Here is a 13,983-nt window from a genome sequence, read left to right on the forward strand (position 1 = left end):
ATAAATCAAATGAACTAAAAAATATAAAGAATTTAATAGTATGACTATGAGACGATCCATTGAATCTTAGATCGATGAGTAAGGTTTTTTTATATCGTATCAATTACATATGGATTGAAATTTTGGACGACAATGACTTAATTATTAATTGGACATTTGTGCTAACTCTATATTTTTATATTTCAACCTATTCAAGAAGTATAACAAATTTTCAAAGAATTATGATTAGTTATTGCTTTGAAATGAATAATTAAGTTTAAATCAAAATATATATTGAAATAATACAAGTAGAGAGACAATTTTTTTCTTTAGATTCATCAATTGTAGATCCATAATATACTATAGTAGTAAGCATATCTTATATCTTTACATCAAAGCATACTTAATTACAAAGCAATAATACAAAAGAAAAAAAAAACCTAGTTCGTTGGCACACGCTTCTGATAATTCTCTCTTTAGTCTCCCCATTTTTACATTCTTCATTTTTTAATCCTCGTCAATTTCTTTGCATCTTTTTTATTGGGTCGATTGCTTGTTCTTAGGTATCGCAAAATCTATAAATGAAGGAATATACAAAAACATATTTTTTATATAAAAAATATAGAACAAAATAAAATTAAGAAAAAAAATTAAAAGAGAATAAAAAACATGATTTGATTTTTTCTTTGCATCTTAACTTTTTATTGTCACATGTGAACATGAATAGAAAAAAAAAGAATACTTATATTCAAAAATTTGAAAAGAAAAACAAAATTTAAAATGATGAAAGAGATACAAAATAAATAATATGAGATAAGGAAATATGAATAATTTTATAAGATATTTAGTGTTTAATTAATTTCTAAAATATAAATGAAAAATCACTTTAATTTCATTAAGTATAATTAATTCAAAAAATAATAAGAGAATGAATTCAATAACTAATTACATCAAAATAAACCGAAATTAAAAATGAATTTACCATAAAACCAATAAATGATTTGGAATACAAAATTAAACTTAAAAATATAATAGAGATCCACATTAAAACTTTTATATATACTATAGATTCAGAGTATCTCATAATTCAAATCTTTACGACTCATCACAAAATGGAGCAGAGCCAAAGATGTCACTCCCCATCCCCGTCCCCGCCTCTTATACCATTCTTCATCCCCACTGTTTTTCCCATAGGGAACGGGGCAAAGATTCCCTACAAGGATCAAATTCTCCGCAAATAAATATTTACAATTTTGTTTTTTTTTAACATTAATCTCATTTTCTAATACACATTTACTTGAAAGGTATATACATTTTCAATTTTGTTTTATTTTCAATAGAATATTATCAATTATCTTATTTAAAACCATTCAAAATGTCAAATGCTCGTTGTTGATAAAAACAAAAATTCATCCATAAAAAAAAAATCAAAAATCAATTCATAAGTATTTTAACAAAAACTCCAATTACAACATATTTAAAAAAAAGTTTACAAATTACAAGTTAAAGTAGAATATACACATATACTTTTTAAGGGAAGCTCCCAACATAGAAATGAAATTAAGAAAAAAAAATAAAAAAATATAATAGAGAAAAAACAAAAGGAATAATATCAAAATAGGTTTCTTTTAATACTTTTTACATATTATTAAACAAGTAAATAAATAAAAAATATATTTATTTATTTATTTATATTAATTATATTAATATTTGGGGCAGGGTCAGGATCAGGGAATGTATTCCCCAATCCTCGACTCCCTATTGCCAATGAAAAAGATTTCTCACTCCCTTATTTTCTGTGTAATCGGAGATTCTCCACCCAGTTAAATGTAAAACTCTAAACACACCTCATGGCTTGCAAAACAAAACCAGTAACGTTGCTTTGCTGTCACGTCAGCAGGCAACAGCCACATTGGCCATAATTCTCTTAAAATTATTGATATACCTACGCACCTCCAGTACTCTCCATCCTTATATCTCCATACCAGAGCGCATTATTCAACGCCCAACATCTTAACCCCGCATTCCAAAAATTGTTTTCCTTTGTCTTACGAACATTCAAAAGTTCTTTTTCCCTATATGTTACCAATCTTTTATGTTAACAATCGAAAATTACAACACTGGCCATTCCCATTCGCATTCAAATTTTACAATAGCACCTTGCTTATACGACCCCAAACTTGGGTTAGTTATAACGTTACATGAAAACGTAAAAAGTATCCATCAGGCACTTCTCTTAACCTATATCGAAGGAAGTCTAAAATATTTAAAATTAACCTTCGGCATTCGCCAATAAAACAAGAATTTACCTCTGCAGCCCCCAGCCTTAAAACGCTGTCAGTTTGAACGTCAATTCAGTTCTTCATGACGTCATCATCAATCCACTATTACTTTCTGGTCGATCTTAGAAGACCAACTCTCACAAGTGCGCTGAATTGGGCAATTTCGATTGACAAAGATCATGAAAGTAGACTAGGTTGTCAAACAGGATTCTTCAATCGACGACATAATTAGGAGCCACAGCTAGAATCCTATTGTTTCTAATTCTTATTGATGGTGGTTCGCCTTCAACCTCGCCATCTACCGGCCTCCCATCATCTACGACTATCAAATGACCTTCCTGCACTATCAAATGCTGAACAAAAAAAGGCATGTGAACCTTTAGCACGAAACATGTCGATAATATTATAGTACAACACAGATACATGTTTACCTGGATAATAGCTCTAACTAATTTAATTTCTTTATTTGCCTCCTCCATCGAGCTATAGCTATTTCTTTCGTTCTGTTGATCCACATACCATTCAATTAAGTCTCTCTGCCTCATTCCCGCCAGCCCAGGTCCTGAACCACACGGAAGTTCTAACACTAATTATAACAGTAAAGGCATAATGAATATTCCTGGACACGTTGTTGGTCGATCTCCAAATCTTTATTTTCAATTAAAAACAAATCAACAACTAAACAACAGATATCCAGGGTCTGTCAAATTTGACTAATATCCAAATAAATTGTCCATTTTGCATATCAGAGATATCCCAGAGTTTCCTATGAACGTACTGAAATGAAAGGCACCAGTTACCTTCTTGATTCACATATTCTTCGTGCTGTCTGAGGCGCATCACAAGGGCTTGGGTAACTCTCTGAAAATATTCATCACTCACGAGAAGTTTCTCCTTCCTATGTTGACTATTTCCAGAACCTGAACCCATTTCTACACCATCACAATCCAATCCACGATGAGGTTTATCTATAGGAAAGGTGCAGAGATTATAGTGAATATGATCATAAAAAACTCACCACCATTTCCAGTAGTTGCCTCTGTTGCATCATTCCTAGGTTCAGCATCAACCTGATTACGCCCATCGGCATTATTATCACCATCTCCACCTCCACTAGTTTCTTCTTGAAATTCAGATAGGTCAATCTCGCTAGATTCCACACTGCAAGACATTTTTGCTTAAAAATTATTTTTGTTTTTGAGATAAATGAATTACAATACAAAAAACCGTCCGAGTTGGAGAAAAATGTGCATTGACAGGAAATCTTTGGAGTTTTTCCGGATACTTGCCTGATTATTGAAGTTTTCAGTAAAGTCACTGCTAAACGAACATGACGCGGTTGAACCTGTAAAAGCAGTTCTCAAGAAAAGTTCCAAAACTGTTAATCTAATTTAAACAAAATTCTCGAAAAGGACTCACCAGAGTCTCCAAATAACTACGAGCAATTGCTTCAGACAACCTTATTAATGCCTCAAGCTGCCTGACTGTCATGCGATAGGCAACCCTACATCCAGGAGTTGTATCTCCTCTGCGAAGAGCAACATAAGAGTCCACCAATACCTTTCTGGCTTCTAAACTTAACTGCATTATTTGAACTCCATCAACGGAGGTTCAAAGGATAAAGAACAAGCTCCAAGAAAAATAGGAAGAAAAAAATGAGTGCACACAGGAGAGACCTTTGGTTTTAGAGTTTTTGCATATGCAATGTAACGCTTCAACTCTGCAGTAGTAAATGCAGGAGCAAGAGCATCTTCATGCTTCTGGTGCACTCTCACAATGTGGTGTGCAATATGGTAGTCCGTTTGATCATCTGGATCATCTATCATCACGTAGACGAGGTCAAACCTTGAGAGAATAGCAGGAGGCAGAGCAACATTATACTGTAAAAATAGAAAAGCACATTGATGAGATAGATGAATGATGACTTTATATCAAATCAAGAATCTATTTTAGAAATTTCACACTATCAATTTTAGATTTTATCTGAAAACTCAGCACCAAGTTGACAATCTCTTACCAACAAGAACCATAAGCATGAGCAATAGTATTTATCTACAATAGTACTCCTTCCATGAAATTTCTATTATAGATGGCAGACATTCTCACCTTGAGTGGTTTAGACTTGTCATAGCGCCCTCCTGTAGGATTAGCAGCAGCGAGGATTGATGTTCTAGCATTTAGTGTTGCCTGTATTCCGGCTTTTGTTATGCTTATGGTCTGCTGCTCCATAGCTTCATGAATTGCAACCTTCAATAGCATTTGCAAGTCAAATTGATCGAGAAAACGCATGAGATGCAGCATTAAAACATTAACAAAATATATAGCAAGTTACCTGATCCCTGATGTCCATTTTGTCAAATTCATCAATACAGCAAATACCATTGTCAGCAAGCATCAAGGCACCGGCCTGCAATAAAATTAGAAAGCATCAAGGGAACTACAGAAATTTTTTCACTTCAATCAAATGGTTATATGCATTAGTTGGCAGTTTGTGCTAAGAGTCCTGGCATTGTATATGGTGCATCCAACAAGATGAGACAGATTGTAGTAAAAATGACTTTCTATTAGAACTATGAAATGGGATGAGATGAATCTTAAACTTGACATTAGGAAAATTTCTCTCCTGTTTGTAGTCAGCCTATTACAGGTACCACCATCTGACCAAAACTCACAAAATACTAAGCTACCTGTGTGATGATGAATATCAAATAAAATGCTACCTCAATACAAAATTCCCCAGTTTCTGGTTCTTTGGCTACAGTTGCAGTCAATCCAGCAGCAGAAGAGGACTTTCCAGATGTGTAAACTGATCTTGGCACAATACCTGAAGTATACCTGCAGAAAGCAGTCATGAATTAAGGTCTGTTTGATAAACTTCTTGAATGGAAAAAGACATGCAATTTATTGTGTGGAGAACTAGCCTACTGAGTGGTTAAATGTTGACTTCAGAGATATGGAGAAAAAAAATAATGGTAATAATAAATAAATAAAAATGCTAGAAACTGAACAAGGATTTGTATAGTGACAGATGGGCAAGCAATGAACTAAGATGTCTATTAGGCCATGGATTTATACTCAAACAAGCTTTCTCGATAGTAAATGTTATGGATCAACAGTATTATGTGTAATGTTTTTAAGCATAAGGTGCAATATAAAGCACAATAATCTTTAGAGGTCTCAGAGCGAAAAAAGAGTAAAGGTTGTTCTTTGATGCATACACCACGCAATGTAATAAAAAAAACTAAAGGGAAAAAAGCTATTGCAAGTATGAGTGCGGTGTGCCCTGTGGTGGCGTGAGGACATGGCCCTTTTCGTGCTTCATTTTTTAAAGCAATGACACTGTGAGAAAAGTGAACATCCACAGCCGTAAATCATAAAACCCTGAACTATTGACTGTAACGCTCACTTTATGGATGGACTATTCACCTAGTCCAAACATCAAAAAGCCAAACAGAAATTTCTGAAGCACCATTTACTTTGGAAAAAGCACACCTCATAAGTCATACGCATCCAAAACTCTACAGAGTTGTTGAGAAGTTTAAAGTTTAAACTATGAACCAAAACGGGATAAGGAAAAAATATGAAAACTTACTTAAGAAACTGAGATTTTGCACAGCTTGGATCTCCTACTATACAGACGTTGATGTCACCTCGAAGGTTAATGCCTTCGTGAGTTAACTTGTGGACACCACCTAACAGCATCAGCAAGATTGCTCGCTTGATATCTTGATGGCCAAAGACTGCAGGTGCAATGCTATCAACAAGTCTGTTGAAAAAGTCAGGTGTATTCCTCATCCTTTGAATGTCATCCAGCTCTCCAGTCTGAAAATTTTGTTATTTAAATCAAAGTTTAGAAATTCTTGGCCAGCATATGCTGGAGAATTTTAAAACGTTTAACCTTTTATTATATAGCAGACCTATTACAAACTAACTATTAAAAAAAAGACCAATATCTAAATTTAAGTTCTATCTACCTTTATTCACCCCACCCACCCACACACACAAGTAAAAATAAAGATTCAGCGCAACTACATATTGTTCGATTATAGTAGTTTAGTTCAATATAAGCTATCACTGACAATAAAGTTGAAGAAGTGGTTACCTACATCCTAATAATATAATCTGAATTTTTCAAGTAAAATACCTAATGTAGACAAATAGGAAAAATTAAAACTAGATATTGGAAAACTAACGGTAAACTGTTGGTTGTCTTCATCCGCATCCTTTTTCCTATTTCTGATGTCAAAATTCCTTCTGCCATCTAAAACCTGGATAAAGCAACGATAAGAGTTTAATAATAAAAGGCTCCCAATCCAAGTTAATAATTGACAATTAAAAAGGACCAAGGGCTTGCCTGAACTGAATTGGCAATAAAGGCCAGGCGATAGGACAGGTCCCTCACTCCTAGTGCTCGTAACCCCCTCATTCCTTCATGTCCAACTGCAGAGTTTCTTCGCTCTGAAGCTTCTCGACGACATTCTGCTCTTTCTCCCGGAGAGGCTAGTGCTAATATATCTGGTATGACAACTACTGTACCCGCAAAGATTACCCTAAATGAATGAATGGCAGAAGAGACATAAATAAAATTACTGTATGGAGGTTACAGTGTCACGCTCTTATAACTTGTAAGTATTGATAGAATTTGAATAAAGAGAATGCCAAGAAAGTTAGGAGTTTTCAAGCTTAAGAATGTCTCTTACATACATCAGATTTCTGCTAATAAATGTTGGAACTTAACCCTGTAAACAACTCGGAACCTAAGGAAAATAAATGCAAGAGACAAGATAGCTATTCTTACGTGTCTCCAGCCCTAGCTCGTTCAACCATTTCATGGCGGAGAATAACATCCAAAGATCGTGGAAGAGAGCCAGCTGGAATCTCCTCTGAAGTCTCTTGCATTCGCACCCTCTGCCAATCAGCGAATTTACTCTCTTGCCGAAGTAATGCCCATTTTGTTCTATTCGAACAGGTTGGGTTCATACATATTGTTGGCTATAATTTATTTAAAAAAAAATAGTCAATACATGTCTGCCAATGTTTGCCCGAGTACTGAGTGACAATATTTGAAAGATAATATGAAGTATAAACTGTAACGTCTGCGTGAAAATAATGGAAATTTGTTAACTTGCAAGAACAGACCTCGGTGTACTTAAATTGTTGTTCGACATTCTTTATGACATTTCCACATTCTAAGCACTTGAAGGTCCCCTGTAGAAGCTCTGGTCGGACCTCGCTTGTCCGCGTCACCACTCCTGTCACGGATACTAATTTCCCAATCTCTGCAGTAGTCAATTCTCTCAACCTATTGTTGGGAGTACGATGCAATCAGACACCAATTAATGATCGTTTTAACAAGTTTTCCATGATGCTCGTCGAGTTTAGAGATTTGTGCGTTGGGAAAGCTATTGTCGTCAAGAACATTAATAGATTTTCGTTTTCGTTCTTTTTTTTTTTAATAAAGAAAAAAAGGAATACTAAGACTAGGGGCCGGAGGTACCTCCTAGAAACAGGAATGTTACAGAAAGCAACATTTATGTCCTTGAAGGGGTTATCGTCAGCGACGAAAGAAGGATTCTGCTCCATTACGAATCGCTTACAAGCGTTTTTCAGGTATGGTTCAAACCTGTCGATTCAAGGAAGAAGACAGTCGTGTAACGGGATAATCACGGAGGCCGTGGGCGATGCAGTAGGTAGAAAATTGAAAATGAAAAGCAAAGCAAAACCTCAGGTATTCGTCGGCGATTGCAATGTTAAGAAGATTATTGGAGCCCATGAGGTGAGCGAAATCAATGAACATGGTGTTAGATTCGCCACCCATCATCGCTTCTACCTCTGCCTCGTAGTAAGGGTCACCAGAGTTCCCATTGATGCGAAAACTGAAAAGAAATGCAATGGTTGGTGAGGGACGGGGGATCGAAAAGTTGAAGTGCATGAGAAATATTCAACTAACCTTTTAAGGAAGTCGAAGAAAATGTTCTCAACAAGAACAGCCTTCTCGTCGACGAAATAACTACTAGCTCCATGGCTCTCCATAACTGTTCGTCTGTTGCAGGAGAATTGAAATGGCTAAAATTGTGTTGAGGTATTGTGAGTGGAGAGTGCGGTAAGGGTTTGCAGTCGAATTGCGTTCGACTTTGGCGCCCAAATGTCTCGGTTTCCCGCCAAAAAGCAAGGGAAGGACAGAAGGGGGTTATATAGGCAGGTTCTCCCTGGGCTGGGCTGGGCTGGCCCATACTGTTGATCTACGATGGCCCATTGTGTATTCGATCCCTAATTGGGTGTAAATGGGTCGGGTTGGGAGGCATCCCAACCCAATATTTTTCTGGGTTAGTTGGGTTGGCAACCCGAATAACTCAAATTAACTTTACAACCTAACTCGAATCAAATCATATTTTTTTTTATTAGTTTGTCATATTTTTTTTTTCCTAAATTCTAATATTTAGAAAAGTTTAAAATTGTTGTACATTCAAAATTTCAAAAATCAATTAATCGAAAGTTTACATACATACATATAAATATAATATAAGTATATATATATATATTAATTTTGGTTGGGTTTAATTTTTCAACCCTACAACTCGAGACCCAACTCAGCCCGCAAAAAATCAAAATTTTCAACCTTAATTCGAAATATGGATAAATATTTTAGTATTATTATACCCTTTCATTATAACTTTCTTTTGTCTTTCACATAGTTTTAATGTTTAGGGTCAGTTTCAAGTTACACTTCCTTAACTTTGCATCTTGTTATAATTTTTTTCAAAATTTTAGAATTTTATCTTCAAGTAATTGTCTCATTTAAATTGTTTTAATTTTATAAAGTTAAATTAAAACTATAATTTTTCCGTGTGTTATTTTCAAGTGCATCGCAGGCGTTGTTTACTGGTTAACATGTATATGTGTATAGCAACATTTTAAAAAGTCAATTGCTATAGGAACAATTTTAAAAGGCTATTGCTGATAAACTATATTACAAACTATCACTAATAGATGTTTATCGCAAATAAACTTACAATTTTTTCAAAATGTTATATACACATCTCTAAAATTGCTACTCATTGTAATTAGTTTTTAATTGAATGACACAGCTATGGGACGGACATAGCTCAAAAGTAACCAAGGCAACTTAGTAACAACAAACAAGGAAAAAAAATGAGACAATGGGATGTTACTATTTGAATCTATCAATAACAATAACACGATTTATTGCATTTTTTGTACTTTATTTATCCTTGGAGCATATACGTCTTTAAATATAGTTGCAACAATTATCTCACGGTAAGAAGGAAAAACAATATAAAATGCACCTGAAACCCAATCTCTCTCGATGGGGTATTGGTCAAGTGATTCGTGATTATTTGGGACGAGTTTGCCTTAGTAGCATGTGTTATATCCTTTGTTGCAAATAGACTAAAGTACTCGTTGCCTTAGTAGCATGTATTATATCATTTGTTGCAAATAGACAAAAGTACTCGTTGCCTTAATAGCATAGATTATATCCTTTGTTGCAAACAGATAAAAGTACTTGAAGCACATGCTTTTTGTGATGGGTTCCTTATGGCACTCAGATACACTTTACGACCCACACAAATAGATATAACTTCGCAACTATTTACATTTTACTCCTTGTTATTCCACCCCTCATTAAAAAAAAAAAAAAAAAAACCTCTAATAGTTTAAAAAATGTATAGTTTTGTTTAGATTTAAATGTTATTATATTTTGATTATGTTATCTAGAAAAAAAAAAACCTATTTTAAACAAGTGGTTAAACATATAGTTAGCTATAATTTATTTTAAAAGGTTGTATCTTTGGTCATTATCCGTTAGCTTTGAGTGTTCCCTCAAGTTTGGTAATTTTTTTTATTAATTGAGATATTTTTTTTTTTTTGTTTTTGTTTTTTTTTTTTTTTTTTTTTTTTTTTTTACGTTTGATCAAGTTATAGTTTTATGAGATTTTACTGAACGAGTCTAAAGGAAAAGACACCAAAATCAATTGAAATAATTTTTAGTTTAGCATTATTGGAAAATACAACCATCTTCTAATTTTGTCAAATAGTTAATAGGAACTTATCAGGGATTAAAATAAACAAGTTTTGAAAGTTTAAGGAAACAAAAAGGACGCTTAATTATTTATTAACAGGTTAATAATCGCCCTAGTAAATGAAATAACGGAAATAGACGAAAATAGAAGACGTTTCTTACTGTATGGGGGTGGAACGCTGAAAACGGCATTCGGTTTGGTGGCCTAAAATGCTATCTGAACGTCTGCTCAATTAATCTCTATAACCAGCTGAGAATAATGGCAGTGATGGCTCTTCAACTCCGCCACTTCTCCCTCTCCCCTTCCCCTTCTTCGTCCATCGAACACAACTACGAAGTTTATCGTCGCTTCCGCCAACTTCCCCTTCCCAGTCATGGCCCTCACCATCGTCTCCTAGTTCCCTCTAGCCGCAATCGACGCTCTCTGGCCTGCGTTGGCAAGGAAGATACCCAGTTCCGTCAATCATCGTCCACCACAGATGAACAGCCTGACGCCCAAGCCCTAGAATACATTCATCAGATTCGAAGGGTCTGCTGTCTCTTTCTTTTACGTTATCCCGTTCTTCTTCCTTCAGATTTCTTAACAGCCCTTTCCTGACTGCCTCCTCCAGGTACTCGAGCTTCTCAAGAAAAACAGAGACATGCTCTTTAACGAGGTGACACCTCAGTTTCTGTTTTATACAATTTTAACTCTTTCGCATCCCTGGCGTTCCAACGGAGTTTGTAATTAATTTCCTCCCTGTTGAATTAACCTTTCGTTCAATTTCTTCTGCACCACCTCTCTTCCTATGTTTGTCGTATCTTCTCTCTCTGCTTTCTAATGATAGAATTTGGGCATGGACTCAAGTCTCGCATACAACTCCTTTCCCTTCTCTTGGAATTAACGCATGCTTCACTGCTATATCTGTGGACTCTGGTGCTTGTTTCTTTGCTTTTCCCCCGCCGTTGAAATTCTCGATAGATAGCTCATTCTGCACTACTTTCGTTTTTTCTTTTTGTCTTTTACTCTTTGTGCTTATTCACCTCATTCCTCTCTTCATTTCGTTTTCTTTAATTTAGTAGGTTAAACTTACCGTAATGATTGAAGACCCCCGGGAAGTTGAACGCCGGAGATTACTTGGAATTGACGAGGATGACGCCCCAACAAGGGATGATTTAGCCGCCACTCTCGAAGAAGTGAGAAATTTTAGTTTCTCAAAATTTAACATTTGATGATAAGGTTCACAATTTCCAGCCACATACCTGTGACGTCTGCAATCTTGATCTCAAATAAGCCTTTATATGTAGCTAGGGAAAATTGGAAACACGAGGCAGTGGATTCTTAAAAGTATTTCATGCAATTGTAGACAGCTTCTTCTGAGGTGAAATTGAAATGTATTACAATTGATGTGCCTCTTGGCTGCCGACATCTGCCTATCTTACCAAGTTCAAACTACATTTATAAAAAATAAAGCGATAATCTTATTCTATTTGGCCAGAGAAGAAAAGTCCCTTCTCTAATTGCGTGCCAACATGTATACCCTTGATGCCCTGCATATTACCCCTCCAATTGTTGCACTGAATGCTCACCCCGACGTAGTTAATTCTCTGTGATATAACTAATACAGACATATGAAGAAGGGCATGTGGCAGAACAGAAAGAAAAATGTAGAAGTAGATTCTGTATGTTAAGTTTAGCATTCTTGTATACTATTAGTATTCACTTTCATTTGCTATTCTATTAGGTCAATGAAGGAAAGTTCCCAAAAAATCGAGTGGCTCTCCAAATGCTAGCTGAAGAGATGACCAAATGGCCCAATTTGGAGGTATTATTTGTTATTTCTTCAGGTTTTGATGATTTTGAAATTCCACGCCTGACCTGATATGGTAAAATCCTATTTTTATTAGATTCGAGGATATACTACTTGCACTTCCACTGCTAACATAATAGTGTATCCTGATGAGAGGCAAAGCACTAATTGCGATTTTTTTGGTGATTAGATATAGATTTATGATGGTGCTAAATTGTTTTTAAACTAAAAGCCAGACTGATGAATCTTCTGATTATTTATTATTGTCTTGGCTCTAAACACCGTAGTTTTGTTGTTCTATTACCTATTCTGATCGTCCAAGGTTTCAGTTATTGCCACTGTATTTGGATATCTAGCTAGATGAAGAGAGACAACCTAAATATATGATCAATGGAGATTGCGACTATTGGATAGAAGAGGAGATGTAGATGGATAATAGACAATAACAAAAGAGTAATACCGTGGGGCAGATTTTTGGATATCTTAGGATATTTTGATTATGAGCAAAAGCTTCTGGCAGATTTTTGCCCCATGACACTTCAAACAATTCCGATTATTACCAAGCCTCATTCAGAACTAAGAGCGAATTTTCTCAGAGAAATATGTGAGGAATAGCTTTTGCTTGGAATTATTTCTTCGTGATGTTAGTTTAACATCATAGGATCAAAATTATTAAACGGATTTCTGTCTTATATGCACGAGTCTGCCTTTATGCTTAGCAAAAACTGCATAAGCTTTCATTAACTTACGGATTGAATAATAGTTTAAACAAAGTACTAATTATTGTTATGTAATTGTTGGCATGGGAAATGGTGTGCTCTTGTCCTCTTTCCAAATATGGAAATAAATTTCTGGTTGAAACAAATCGCCGAGCTTTTTATTTCTGCCGTGTTTATATTATCATCTGACAAGGGTCAATCGGCATGGTTTTCGCTCCACTTTGATTTTCTTTGATTTTCTTGACATTTCTCTTATATCCTTGCTTTTCTTTCTCTCCACGACGTTTCTGTGATTTTGTCAAATTATAAGGTTCTATCAGATGCTGCATACACACTTGTATGTTAAATTTAGGTTGCTGATTGTGGTGTTCTTACGTGTAGGCTGAGGCACCCAAGAAGAGACGCAGTAAATCGTTGTATGCAAAAGCCACAGACACTGGTGTGAATCCTCGAGAGGCAGCAAAGAGACTAAACATCGATTGGGACACTGCAGCTGAGATTGAAGATGCCGACTTGGGTGATGACCCAGAAGTGCCCGCCGCTGTGGTTTGCTTTCTTTGTCCCTCATTCTTTAGTCGATGGTAAGTGAGAAAAACATTTGCATGATATCACAATTGCTGATGAGGAAATTAAAATTGAATTGATGCAGGGATATGGAGCACTGTACATAGTGACAGCGTTTCCGGTGATAATTGGCATCTCAGTAGTTCTAATCCTTTTCTACAATTCTCTTCAATAGTGCTTCTTCTATGTGGCAGTAGACGTGGCTGACGATTGGTGGCAGTAGACGTGGCTGACGATTGGTGGCTGTGATGGTGGTCTATGACCTATCGAGTTTGTAATGCATTCAATTTCATGTAAGGGCCAGAATGAGTTCTTGATGAATTTATGAGATGGCAAGTATTGAATGCCGAAACACGTCCTTCAATACCCCATTTGTTGTTCTTCTGGCAACTATTAAGAGTGCTTCTAATACCCCATTTGTTGCATTGCCATAGATTGGTGGGCAGAGCCGGAGTGAGTGGTATGGGAGTCCTGTACTTTTCACAAAATGTTTTGATGCATTTTTTAGAACTTCAACCGTTGAACTTTCATCTTTCCAGGCTTTTGTTGTGTGTGTGAAAAAGAACATAAAATCTAAGAAGAACTAGGATGCTTGCATATTATATTCA

General features: G+C 35.5%; 2 protein-coding genes across 5 annotated transcripts; one reads left to right on the forward strand and one right to left on the reverse strand.

The window, feature by feature from the left end:
- Positions 1-2,091: 2,091 nt before the first annotated feature.
- On the reverse strand, positions 2,092-8,451 carry LOC103484229 (DNA replication licensing factor MCM6). Of its 2 annotated transcripts, none has more exons than XM_008441192.3 (18): positions 8,212-8,451; positions 7,985-8,137; positions 7,759-7,884; positions 7,401-7,563; positions 7,060-7,253; positions 6,616-6,811; positions 6,455-6,529; positions 5,854-6,083; positions 4,982-5,096; positions 4,594-4,668; positions 4,368-4,508; positions 3,938-4,141; positions 3,681-3,842; positions 3,551-3,606; positions 3,280-3,422; positions 3,062-3,181; positions 2,693-2,823; positions 2,092-2,614 (listed from the first exon to the last, which is right to left on the reverse strand). In XM_008441192.3, exons 1-18 carry the CDS (start codon positions 8,292-8,294, stop codon positions 2,474-2,476), a joined length of 2,508 nt encoding a protein of 835 aa, XP_008439414.1. In that variant the 5' UTR covers positions 8,295-8,451; the 3' UTR covers positions 2,092-2,473. The 2 variants fall into 2 exon arrangements, with proteins under 2 accessions (XP_008439414.1, XP_008439413.1); XM_008441191.3 differs by having other exon boundaries at positions 3,062-3,193.
- Positions 8,452-10,465: 2,014 nt separating this feature from the next.
- LOC103484231 (ycf3-interacting protein 1, chloroplastic) lies at positions 10,466-13,905 on the forward strand. 3 transcript variants are annotated; one of them, XM_051088477.1, is made up of 7 exons: positions 10,467-10,831; positions 10,914-10,958; positions 11,365-11,478; positions 12,027-12,107; positions 13,193-13,357; positions 13,461-13,496; positions 13,570-13,905. In XM_051088477.1, exons 1-7 carry the CDS (start codon positions 10,562-10,564, stop codon positions 13,570-13,572), a joined length of 714 nt encoding a protein of 237 aa, XP_050944434.1. In that variant the 5' UTR covers positions 10,467-10,561; the 3' UTR covers positions 13,573-13,905. The 3 variants fall into 3 exon arrangements, with proteins under 3 accessions (XP_008439416.1, XP_050944434.1, XP_008439415.1); XM_008441194.3 differs by lacking the exon at positions 13,461-13,496 and having other exon boundaries at positions 10,466-10,831; positions 13,193-13,392; XM_008441193.3 differs by having other exon boundaries at positions 10,468-10,831; positions 13,461-13,905.
- Positions 13,906-13,983: the final 78 nt, after the last annotated feature.

This window comes from Cucumis melo, chromosome 8, assembly GCF_025177605.1.
Source record: "Cucumis melo cultivar AY chromosome 8, USDA_Cmelo_AY_1.0, whole genome shotgun sequence".
Taxonomy (NCBI): domain Eukaryota; kingdom Viridiplantae; phylum Streptophyta; class Magnoliopsida; order Cucurbitales; family Cucurbitaceae; genus Cucumis; species Cucumis melo.